The sequence below is a fragment of the Haematobia irritans genome, chromosome 2 (genome assembly GCF_050003625.1).
Source record: "Haematobia irritans isolate KBUSLIRL chromosome 2, ASM5000362v1, whole genome shotgun sequence".
NCBI classification, from domain to species: Eukaryota; Metazoa; Arthropoda; class Insecta; order Diptera; family Muscidae; genus Haematobia; species Haematobia irritans.
Window position 1 is genome coordinate 194618909 of NC_134398.1, and position 13223 is coordinate 194632131.

The window sequence follows — 13223 nt, forward strand, 5'->3', positions numbered from 1 at the left end:
AAAATTTTGACAAAATTTTCTATAGAAATAAAATTTTGACAAAGTTTTCTATAGAAATAAAATTTTGACAAAATTTTCTATAGAAATAAAATTTTGACAAAGTTTTCTATAGAAATAAAATTTTGACAAAATTTTCTATAGAAATAAAATTTTGACAAAATTTTCTATAGAAATAAAATTTGACTAAATTTTCTATAGAAATAAAATTTTGACAAAATTTTCTATACAAATAAAATTATGACAAAGATTCCTACAGAAAAAAAAATTGATAAACTTTTCTTTAGAAATAAAATTTTGACAAAATTTTCTATAGAAATAAAATTTTGACAAAATTTCTATAGAAATAAAATTTTGACAAAATTTCTATAGAAATAAAATTTTTACAAAATTTTCTATGGAAATAAAATTTTGACAAAATTTTCTATAGAAATAAAATTTTGACAAAATTTTCTATAGAAATAAAATTTTGACAAAGTTTTCTATAGAAATAAAATTTTGACAAAATTTTCTATAGAAATAAAATTTTGACAAAATTTTCTATAGAAATAAAATTTGACTAAATTTTCTATAGAAATAAAATTTTGACAAAATTTCCCATAGAAATATTTTTTTTACAAAATTTCTTATAGAAGTAAAATTTTGACAAAATTTTTTGCTCATCCATCCATTCTATAGGTTAAGGTTAGGTTAAAGTGGCAGCCCGAATAAGATTCAGGCTCACTTAGACTGTTCAGTCCATTGTGATAATCCATTCTATAGAAATAAAATTTTGACAAAATTTTATGTAGAAATCAAATTTTGACAAAACTTTCTATAGAAATAAAATTTTGACAAAATTTTCTATAGAAATAAAATTTTGACAAAATTTTATATAGAAACAAAATTTTGACAATAGTTTCTATAGAAATACAATTTGGACAAAATTTTCTATAGAAATAAAATTTTGACAAAATTTTATGTTGAAATCAAATTTTGACAAAACTTTCTATAGAAATAAAATTTTGGCAAAATTTTCTATAATAACTATGGCAAAAATTCGTATAGGAAAAAAGCTTGACAAAATTTTCTATAGAAAAAGAATTTTGACAAAATTTTCTATAGAAATACAATTTTGACAAAATTTCCTATAGAAATAAAATTTTGACAAAATTTTCTATAAAAATGAAATGTTGACAAAATTTTCCACAGAAATAAAATTTTGACAAAATTTTCTATAGAAATTAAATTTTGACAAATTTTTCTATACAAATAAAACTTTGGCAAAAATTTGTAAATGGTGAATATCCGTAAAAATGATCGTGTTTGGTCAAAGTCCATTGTAAGTAAGATCTCCCTTTTAAAAAGAAGTAGTAACTATCTGTTGTTGGTGCAAGCTAAATCGCTAGAACTTTTAAAAGTAGACACATTTACAATTCAAAATTGCGCTGGTAAGAGAAGCCATAATTATTATTATTATTAGTTTATTTAAAATAGTTTCTATAGAAATAAAATTTTGACAAAATTTTCTATACAAATAAAATTATGACAAAAATTCCTACAGAAAAAAAAATTTGATAAACTTTTCGTTAGAAATAAAATTTTGACACAATTTTCTATAGAAATAAAATTTTGACAAAATTTCTATAGAAATAAAATTTTGACAAAATTTTCTATAGAAATAAAATTTTGACAAAATTTTCTATTGAAATAAAATTTTGACAAAATTTTCTAATAGAAATAAAATTTTTACAAAATTTTCTATAGAAATAAAATTTTGACAAAATTTTCTATAGAAATAAAATTTTGACAAAATTTTCTATAGAAAAAAAAAAAAAAACATTCTTTTCCTCTGTTGGTTAAGCTACACTTGTAGTTAGTCAATGTATGGTTTTAAGCTGAAATCCAAAAAACAACAACAATGATTAAAGAACAAAAACCAACAATAACAAAAAAACGAATGAGAGAAAGAAGAGGAAGCACGCTCAAAATAAAAGCCAGCCAACTTCATTCAAATCGATGATTTGACGGTGGCAAAGGAAAAGAGAGATGTTTGTACGAATTTATTTCGGCAAAAGCCGGCTATCAATGTAAAACCTTTTTTCGGAAGGTTCAAGTTTGGTTTATTGTTGGGTTTAATGAACTGCCTGAATTTATTCTGATAATTGGTTGATAGCAATGCTGCCGCTAGTGAAAAATTGAGTGAAGTAGATTTTGGAAAAAAGTGGAGTAGATTGAATAAAATTGAAGTAGCATACATTTTTGAAAACAAAACAATAGAATTCATTTTATTATACCCTCCACCATAGGATGGGGGTATATTAACTTTGTCATTCCGTTTGTAACACATCGAAATATTGATCTCAGACCCAATAAAGTATATATATTCTGGGTCGTGGTGAAATTCTGAGTCGATCTGAGCATGTCCGTCCGTCCGTCTGTTGAAATCACGCTAACTTCCGAACGAAACAAGCTATCGACTTGAAACTTGGCACAAGTAGTTATTATTGATGTAGGTCGGATGGTATTGAAAATGGGCCATATCGGTCCACTTTTACGTATAGCCACCATATAAACGGACCCCCAAATTTGGCTTGCGGAGCATCTAAGAGAAACAAATTTCATCCGATCCGGCTGAAATTTGGTACATGGTGGCAGCATATGGTCTATAACAACCATGCAAAAATTGGTTCACATCGGTCCATAATTATATATAACCCCCATATAAACCGATCCCCCGATTTGGCTTGCGGAGCCTCTAAGAGAAGCAAATTTCATCCCATCCGGCTGAAATTTGGCACATGATGTTAGTATATGGTCTCTAACAACCATGCAAAAATTGGTCCATATCGGTCCATAATTATATATAGCCCCCATATAAACCGATCACCAGATTTGACTTCCGGAGCCTCTTGGAAGACCAAAATTCATCTGATTCAGTTGAAATTTGGTACGTGATGTTAATATATGGCCTCAAACACCCATGCAAAAATTGGTCGATATCGGTCCATAATTATATATAGGCCCCATATAAACCGATCCCCAGATTTGACCTCCGGAGCACCTTGGAAGAGCAAAATTCTTCCCATTCGGTTGGAATTTGGTACGCGATGTTAGTATATGGTATCCAACAACCATGCAGGAATTGGTTCCTATCAGTCCATAATTATATATAGCTCCCATATAAACCGATCGCCAGATTTGACCTCCGGTGCCTTTTGGAGAAGCAAAATTCATCCGATCTGGTTGAAATTTGGTATGATATTTAACAACCATGCCAAAAGTGGTCCATATCAGTCCATAATCATTTATAGCCCCATATAAACCGATCCCGAGATTTGGTTTTGGAGCCTCTTGGAGGAGCAAATTTCATCCGAGTGAGTTGAAATTTGTAGATGACAGTCTTTCGTAGAAGTTTCTACGCAATCCATGGTGGAGGGTACATAAGATTCGGCCTGGCCGAATTTACGGCCGTATATACTTGTTTTTTACTAAAATTGTCTTCCTCCCTAGTGCATTAGCCAACTTAAATTTTGAGTCTATAGATTTTGTAAAAGTCTATCAAATTCTGTCCAAATCGAGTGATATTTAAATGTATGTATTTGGGACAAACCTCTATATATGTAGCACCCAATACATTTGACGGATGTGATATGGTATCGAAAATTTAGATCTACAAAGTGGTGCAGGGTATAATACAGTCGGCCCCGCCCGACTTTAGACATTCCTTACTTGTTTTTATATAGTACCAACTTTCAAATGATTCGTGTCAAAATTTGACGTCTGTAAGTCAATTAGTTTGTGAGATAGAGCGTCTTTTGTGAAGCAACTTTTGTTATTGTGAAAAAAATTGAAAAAAAAGGAATTTCGTGTTTTGATAAAATACTGTTTTCTGAAGGGAAAATATACGGTGGAAGCAAAAACTTGGCTTGATAATGTGTTTCCGGACTCTGCCCCAAGGTAATCAACAATAATTGATTGGTATGCAAAATTCAAGCGTGGTGAAATGAGCACGGAGGACGGTGAACGCAGTGGACGCCCGAAAGAGGTGGTTACCGACGAAAACATAAAAAAAATCCACAAAATGATTTTGAATGACCGTAAAATGAAGTCGATCGAGATAGCAGAGGCCTTAAAGATATCAAAGGAACGTGTTGGTCATATCATTCATCAATATTTGGCAAATCGGCCCCATATGAAGAAGAAAAAAGTGTTGTTCCACCAAGACAACGCACCGTGTCACAAGTCATTGAGAACGATGGCAAAAATACATGAATTGGGCTTCGAATCGCTTCCTCACCCACCGAATTCTCCAGATCTGGCCCCTAGCGACTATTTCTTGTTTTCAGACCTCAAAAGGATGCTCGCAGGGGAAAAAAATTGGCTGCAATGAAGAGGTGATCGCCGAAACTGAGGCCTGTTTTGAGGCAAAACCGAAGGAGTACTACCAAAATGGTATCAAAAATTTGGAAGGTCGTTATAATCGTTGTATCGCTCTTGAAGAGAACTATGTTGAATAATAAAAACGAATTTTGACAAAAAATGTGTTTTTCTTTGTTAGACCGGGGACCAACCTGTTAAATTATGAAGATAAATACAAAAAAAAATAAAGGTACTCACAACTAAGGTTTTCGACCTAAGAGAAGTCAAAATATATAATAGAGGTGTGCACGTGAGTAATATTTTGCTCACGCTCACGCACGCTCACGAAAATAAAATTTGTACTCACGCACACTCACGCACGAAAATCTTTTAAATGTCGTGACTCACGAAAAATCTCGTGACTCACGAACAATTTTATGGTAATTTACCTATAGAACCTGACTAAAAACATGAGTATGATTAAAATCGAGAGCGTTATAAAACTCTTAACACCTAGGATGTCACTAAAATTATAAATGAATTCAACTCCGAAGCATTTTATGTTCGTAAGCGGGATTATTTTCGTGAGCGTGTTTTTCAGAAATTCCTTACTCACGCACGCTCACGAAGATATTATTTTCGTCAATCACGCTCACGTACGACATTGGGTCACGCGTGAGTCACGACAATTTCGTGTCACGTGCACACCTCTAATATATAACATTGCAAAATCGGAAATAAACTTCTAAAATAAAATTATAAAACATTTCATTCAAAGAAAAGACATGTTTTCATAATAACCACAAACAGTTTATCAAAAACTTGAAAATAAGATTTTTTAAATTTGGTAGAATTTTGATAAAATTTGCTTCAAATGTTGGTAGATAATTTTTGGCATGTATGGCGACCGTGCTTGTCATAGGGTGGAAAATTAAGTCCATCACTGGAAGATACGTTTTGGCTATACTTTAAAAGTAATGTTTTAGGAAAAGCTACAAAATTTGTTTACGGGGATAGAAATACATCCATTGTGAAATTATTTTCATTCCTTCCAAATTTTCCTCTGTGTATCTATAATATGAAACAAACAAAAGCTTCTCAAAATAAGGAACAAAGTGTTCATACCTTTGGGAATCATAAACTAATTTTTAAATTGTATGCAAAATAATGATAGTTGCAGCTACTTTTTTTTGATGTTAAACTACGAAGGGAGGGTAAAAAAAGTTTTTTCAAATTGAGGAAATTATGAAATTTTTGGACAGGCGTCGGCAAATGTATAATAATGCCTTGGGGATGGGGGCGGCTATGTTAAGTCTGACATTTATGTAATTAAAGTTTACTGTCATCATTAACGTTTAGTTTTGTTGAATTTTGCTTAACTTGTATTCTTCATTGCTTTGTCATTTGCAATTTATGATAATGAAATTAAAAAAATGTCCATAATTTTGTAAAAATTACATATTCTCATTATCAATTTGTGAAAATTAAAACCATTGATTGTAGTTATTGAGATATGTATTTGCGCTTTAATAAAATAAAAGAGGTATTGCCAGTTTTACAAAAACTCAATTTTTTATTCTCTTAACGTCAATAATAATAAATAAATATATTTTATGTTGAAATTAAAACAAACAAAAAATAACTCTCTCGGTGCTTAACTAACTTAAATACTAAGCCGTAATCTACATTCTTATGTGTTAGTCTACAAAACTTTAAAATAAACCGTTGAATTCTTAAATCTAAAGAGATAACAATTGAGATAGAGAGAGATGGAGAGAGCTTAACTAAAAGGATTAAGATTGAGATAGTGTTGGTAAAATTGAATAATATTTATAAAGATTCAAGTTGAAGAGATAGAGAGGAGAGAAAGAGAGTAATAAGACATAGAGAGAATGTTTTTTATATTTTCTCTGTCTTAAATGCAATAATAAGGAGAGCTTTGTTGTCAGATATGGGATTTCTTGAGAAAAATGGAGAAGTTTATAAATTAATTGCTCTAATACAAACAATTTAATTTATGTGATTTTAGGTAAAAGTTAAAATCTTAATTTTTTTAATTATGTACATATGTTTTCAAAATCAATAAAGATTTCGATTTAAAACAAATCTTATTGATATATTTTTCTATGCGTCATTACCCAGCATCACTCACTTCAAATCGCAATCAAATTTATTTCCCATCGAAGAAGAAATTCTATGAAATCCATCATTTACCATTATCATATTATCGGAAAATTTGATATAATTACTACAATACATATGGGCAAAATTCAATAGAAATAATTTTAATTCATTCGCAGAAAATGAAGGCAAAGTAGTGTAGGCTTCAAGGGCCAATTCCAAGGCAAAACTGGAAAAATCATTTATACCACCAGTCTCATTCGATTGCATGAATGGCAGAGAGAATCGACCATTTCGATCTTTAATCCAATGTCCTTCTTTATAAATATTTACGATTTCTTGGGCCAATAGAAAACCCAAAGAACTAAAAATAAATGTCTCATTGAATTTGGAATGATAGAGGGGATATTGAAGAGTGGTTACTGGTAAGATAATGAGATTTTGTTTTGTAACCACGAAAGGTAAAATACTTTCGACAGTATCGAATTTTTCAAAATTCAAATGTTCCAAAGAACCTTGATTGGTTTTCGAGGCTAAGAGGGGATGTTTAACTTGGAAATATTTATGTTGAATCTGTAAACGATTACCTATGTAGTCGATGGGATCTAAGTGCAAGCCCTCATAGTAATGCTCCAATGAAGGTTGCCAAACATTGAGCATTTTCAATTTTAAATTATCCAATTTTTTGAGAAATGTATCGCGCCTGTTATCATAGACTGATGAGGTCAATCGTTTTCTCATGACCCTTTTCAGATTGGTAAACAGCAAATGAATTTCATAGAAATCATGACTAATTTCCGGATGATGATTCTTATACAGCCATTGCATGACCAAAGGAAATTGTTGTCGGGTACTGCGTGTACAGCCATAATAACCGGGATCCTTAAAACCATTCACAATGCCACTTAGGAAATTCAATTGTAGATATTGAGCCAATAGCTTGAGATCCTCAACTTCGTCTAGGAAAAGCTTCACTGTCTTCATATAACCCATGTCATTAATAAAGATCTCCATTTTGGGATCTATGGGATAAGGATGCGAGGTTACTATCAAATATACTGCCAACCAATCCAATTGTAATTCCTTCAATTTCTCAAACGTTGTCAATGTGGGTATTCTTCTCTCGTCTCTCTCATCTTCATAGTAATCGACTATCTCTTTTAATTGTAAATCAAATTCCACAAATTTGTCATGGTCTATGGTGTCAGAGATATTCCATAAAGTAAATTTCCTATGCTCATCCTCTAAGGGGCCCAGAAAATGTTGATCACTTTCCCTGTAAGGTTTTTGTACAGCTACTATTGTCTTATTACTCCAAGGACTCTGTGTTGTGTACTCATGTATGATGAGATTATTTAGACCATATTTTCGAAATATGGCCAGCATTTTTATCCAATTGAAGAGACGATTACTTCTCTTGGGGCCATCACTGCGTTCATCAAAAGCTTCCCATGTGAGATTTTCATTGAATTCTAACCATTTCAGATATTCCAAGGGATTAAGACGTTTGCCCCGCTTCTCCACTCGCTTGCATGACTCATAATAGAGACGTGTGTGTTTCATGAAATTAATATCAGGATATCGGGAATTTCTTTGATCCAAAATTTGTCTAAATTCTTCATTGTTTTTGTAATCCAAAATATGAAGGATATCCAAAATTTGAGGTTCCGAGAAATATGACCAATTACCACAAGCATAATGTAGGAAATTCTCACAAGCATTAGTCTTCCAGTGTATGGATTTTTGTATATCCTGGTATAGCTTCTCATTTACATTTGTTCCTAATTCCACTTTAATATCAGCAATTGCAGCCTTTATGGGATTCTCATTTTCGGAAATGCCTATAAATCCCACGGCTTGAGTGTGGCCCCATAAGAGTACCACGATTGAATTGAAGATCCATAATCCAAGACGTTTCATAGATTTACTTTTTCCGACAATTTGTTTTTAAGCTTTCACTGTCAAATGCTAATAAATTTAAACTAAATTGCTGATATGATTATGAATCTTAGCTATGGCTCTGCTTATCATTTCGCAATATAAAAGACTGCGTATTAGCTATTGATAAGATTTGTCTTTATGAAAATACACAGAAAAAAGTCCGTTGTTAAATTTTAGAATCAGTAAAATTTAATTACACAGAAAAAAAAATTATTCTCTGTGTCAATCACCAAAATTGAAATTACTCCAATCACGAACATGTTGGTATCAATCACAGAATCAATTGGAAAATAAACAAGTATATACGGCCGTAAGTTCGGCAAGGCCGAAGCTTATGTACCCTCCACCATGGATTGCGTAGAAACTTCTGCTGAAGACTGTCATCCACAATCGAATTACTTGGGTTGCGGTAACACTTGCCGATGGCAAGGTATCTTAAAACTTCCTAACATCGTCTTCTAAATTACAAGGTAGTCCATACGTAGTATATATTAAATTAAAAAATGGCCGATTAAATACGTATATAATTAAGTTTAAAGTTTCTATAGAAATAAAATTTTGACAAAATAAAATTTTGACAACATTTTCTATAGAAGTAAAAGTTGGAAAAAATTTTCTATAGAAATAAAATTTCGAAAAAAATTTCTATAGAAATAAAATGTTGACAAAATTTTCTATAGAAATAACATTTTGACAATGTTTTCCATAAAAATAAAATTTTGATAGATTATTTTTGGCTCGAGTGGCAACCATGAATATGAACCGATATGGACCAATTTTTGTGTGATTGGGGATCGGCTATATATAACCATAGACCAATATGGACCAATTTTGGCATGGATATTAGCGGCCTTATACTAACACCACGTTGCAAATTTCAACCGGATCGGATGAATTTCTGGGGAACGGTTTATATGGGGGCTATATATACTTACGGATTGATATGGACCAATTCTTGCGTGTTTGTTAGAGACGACATTCTAACACCATGTTCCAAATTTCAACCGGATCGGATGAATTTTGCTCCTCGATTTATATGGGGGCTATATATAATTATGGACCGATATGGACCAATTTTTACATGGTCATTAGAGAACATATACCAACACCATGTACCAAATTTCAGCCGGATCGGATAAAATTTTCGTTTCTTAGAGGCTCCGCAATCCAAATCGGGGCATCGGTTTATATGGGGGCTATATGTAATTATTGACCGACATGGACCAATTTTTTCATGGTTGTTAGAGATCATATACTAACACCATGTACCAAATTTCAGCCGGATCGGATGAAATTTGGTTCTCTTAGAGGCTCCGCAAGCCAAATCGGGGCATCGGTTTATATGGGGGCTATATGTAATTATTGACCGACATGGACCAATTTTTTCATGGTTGTTAGAGACCCTATATTAACACCATGTACCAAATTTCAGCCGGATCGGATGAAATTTGCTTCTCTTAGAGCAATCGCAAGCCAAATTTGGGGGTCCGACTATATGGGAGCTATACGTAAAAGTGGACCGATATTGCCCATTTGCAATACCATCCGACCTACATCAATAACAACTACTTGTGCCAAGTTTCAAGTCCATAGCTTGTTTCGTTCGGAAGTCAGCGTGATTTCAACAGACGGACGGACGGACGGACATGCTCAGATCGACTCAGAAATTCACCACGACCCAGAATATATATACTTTATGGGGTCTTAGAGCAATATATCGATGTGTTACAAACGGAATGACAAAGTTAATATACCCCCATCCTATGGTGTAGGGTATAAAAATATTCTTGATTAACCCCCATTTTCATGAAGCTCCGTTAGTGCTACGTTAGCTAACGAACTTTTAAACCGTGATATCTACATATTTGTCATCTTGCGTATATATTCCATATGCCAGTTATAGTGCTGAACATTTTTCAGTTAATTTTCATACTGCTGAAAAATTTTCAGTTAAAGTTAATATTTCCATTTTTCTTTCTGTTAACTGCCAGTTAAAGCCTAACGGAGCTACATGAAAATGGCCGTAAAAAGTTTAAAAGTTCAATTAATTTTCTATTTGGTTCAATTAACAGGTTGGCTGATAAGTCCCCGGTCTGACACATAGATGGCGTCGCTGGTATTAAACCTTCAAATGATTCGTGTCAAAATTTGACGTCTGTAAGTCAATTAGTTTGTGAGATAGAGCGTCTTTTGTGAAGCAACTTTTGTTATTGTGAAAAAAAAAATGGAAAAAAAGGAATTTCGTGAAAAAATACGGTGAAAGCAAAAACTTGGCTTGATAATGAATTTCCGGAATCTGCCCCAGGGAAATCAAGCACGGAGGACGGTGAACGCAGTGGACGGCCGAAAGAGGAGGTTACCGACGAAAACATAAAAAAAATCCACAAAATGATTTTGAATAACCGTAAAATGAAGTTGATCGAGATAGCAGAGGCCTTAAAGATATCATTGGAATGTGTTGGTCATATCATTCATCAATATTTGGATATGCGGAAGCTCTGTGCAAAATGGGTGCCGCCCGAGCTCACATTTGAAAAAAAATAACAACGTGTTGATGATTCTGAGCCGTGTTTGCAGCTGTTAACTCGTAATACACCCGAGATTTTTTGTCGATATGTAACAATGGATGAAACATAGCTCCATCACTACACTCCTGAGTCCAATCGATAGTCGGCTGAGTGGACAGCGTCCGGTGAACCGTCTCCGAAGCGTGGAAAGACTCAAAAGTCCGCTGGCAAAGTAATGGCCTCTGTTTTTTGGGATGCGCATGGAATAATTTTTATCGATTATCTTGAGAAGGGAAAAACCATCAACAGTGACTATTATATGGCGTTATTGGAGCGTTTGAAGTCCGAAATCGCGGCAAAACGGCCCCATATGAAGAAGAAAAAAGTGTTGTTCTACCAAGACAACGCACCGTGCCACAAGTCATTGAGAACGATGGCAAAAATTCATGAATTGGGTTTCAAATTGCTTCCCCACCCACCGTATTCTCCAGATCTGGCCCCTAGAGGTTTTTTTCTTTTTCTCAGACCTCAAAAAGATGCTCGCAGGGAAAAAATTTGGCTGCAATGAAGAGGTGATCGACGAAACTGAGGCCTATTTTGAGACAAAACCGAAGGAGTACTACCAAAATGGTATCAAAAAATTGGAAAGTCGATATAATCGTTATATCGCTCTTGAAGGGAACTATGTTGAATAATAAAAACGAATTTTGACAAAAAAATGTGTTTTTCTTTGTTAAACCGGGGACTTATCAGCCAACCTGTTAAAAGTGTGAGTGATTTTTCTCGCAAAACTCAATTCGTTTTTTAAAGGAGTTAATCAACTATTTATTGTATTAATATTTATTTTCGTTTTTTTTAATGAGTTAATCAACTATTTATTGTATTCATATTTATTTAGTAATAATTATTTCACCTTTAGATGAAATAATTTTCCTACAAACATTAAGTTTTTTAAAGAATTGTCCGATTAAAATTTCGGCAAAATTTACTATAGAAATAAAATTTGAATTATATTTTTAATAAAACTAAATTAAATAAAATAATAAAATTTAAATTTAAATAATAAAATTTTTAACCAAATTGTATATAGAAATAACACTTTGACGAAATTGTCTATAGAAATAAAATTTTCTATAGAAATTGAGAAAGTTTTTTATAGAAATAAAGTTTTAACAAAATTTTCTGTAGAAATAAAATTTTTATAACGTTGTTTATAGAAATATAATTTTTATAATATTTTCTGTAGAAATAAAATTTTAATAAAATTGTTTAAAAAGTAAAATTTTAATAAAATGTTCTATCAAAATAAAATGTTAACAAAATTTTCTATTGAAATAAAATTTTGATAAAATTCTCTAATGAAAATGAATTTTGAAAAAGTTTTCTATAAAAATAAAATTTTGAAAAAATTTTCTATGGAAATAAAATTCTAACAAAATATTCTACAGAAATAAAATTTTGATAAAAATTTTTATAGATAGATGTTTTTTATATAGTGAATATCTTTAAAACTTTTCGTGTTTGGTCAAAGTTCATTGTGAGTAAGTCCTCCCATTTTAAAAAGAAGTAGTAACTATCTCTGGTTGGTGCAAGCTAAATCGCTAAAACATTTAAAATTGGCCACATTTTCAATTGAAGCCATATTATAATTATTGTTGGACTTTTCCTTGGATTTGAGCCAACATTTAATGTTTCTAGTATGTATGTATAAACTAATTATTTTAGAAAAAAAAAAACTTTTCAATTATCTTTTTAATTGGAAATATTGTTTTAAAATTTTATATTAAATTTGAAATACATTGAATTACAATTTTTATTCAAATAATTAATATTTTAATTAAAAACATGATAATATTTTCAATTATTTTATTAATTACCTTTTTTCAGTTCCATTAAAAAGTTAAAAATTTTGATAAAATGATTTGTTAATTCTATAGAAATTTTTTTAAAAATTTTATTTCTATAGATTTTTTTTTTTAAATTTAATTTCTATAGTAAATTTTGTCAATAAAATATTTTAAAAATTTTATTTCTATAGATTTTTTTTTAAATTTAATTTCTGTAGTAAATTTTGTCAAAATTGTATTTCTCTAGGATATATTGTGAAAATTTTATTTCTTTAGATATTTTTTTAAAAATGCTATAGAAAATTGTTTTAAAATTTTATTTCTAAAGAAAATATTGTAATAAATTTATTTCTATATAAAATTTTGTCAAAATTTTCTTTCTATATAAAATTTTGTCAAAATTTTATTTCTATAAAAAATTTTGTCAAAATTTTATTTCCATAGAAAATTTTGTCAAAATTTTATTTCT

General features: G+C 31.2%; 1 protein-coding gene across 1 annotated transcript; it reads right to left on the minus strand.

Annotated features, from left to right (window-relative positions):
- Positions 1 to 6071: 6071 nt before the first annotated feature.
- Positions 6072 to 8379, minus strand: LOC142225214 (uncharacterized). The gene is made up of 2 exons (XM_075294989.1): positions 6637 to 8379; positions 6072 to 6077 (listed from the first exon to the last, which is right to left on the minus strand). The coding sequence occupies exons 1-2, from the start codon at positions 8377 to 8379 to the stop codon at positions 6072 to 6074; spliced, it is 1749 nt and encodes a 582-aa protein (XP_075151104.1).
- Between the last annotated feature and the right edge of the window lie 4844 nt (positions 8380 to 13223).

Bases quoted from the DNA above. Each gene is read 5' to 3' on its own strand.
- LOC142225214 (XM_075294989.1), bottom strand. From the start codon at position 8,379: ATGAAACGTCTTGGATTATGGATCTTCAATTCAATCGTGGTACTCTTA.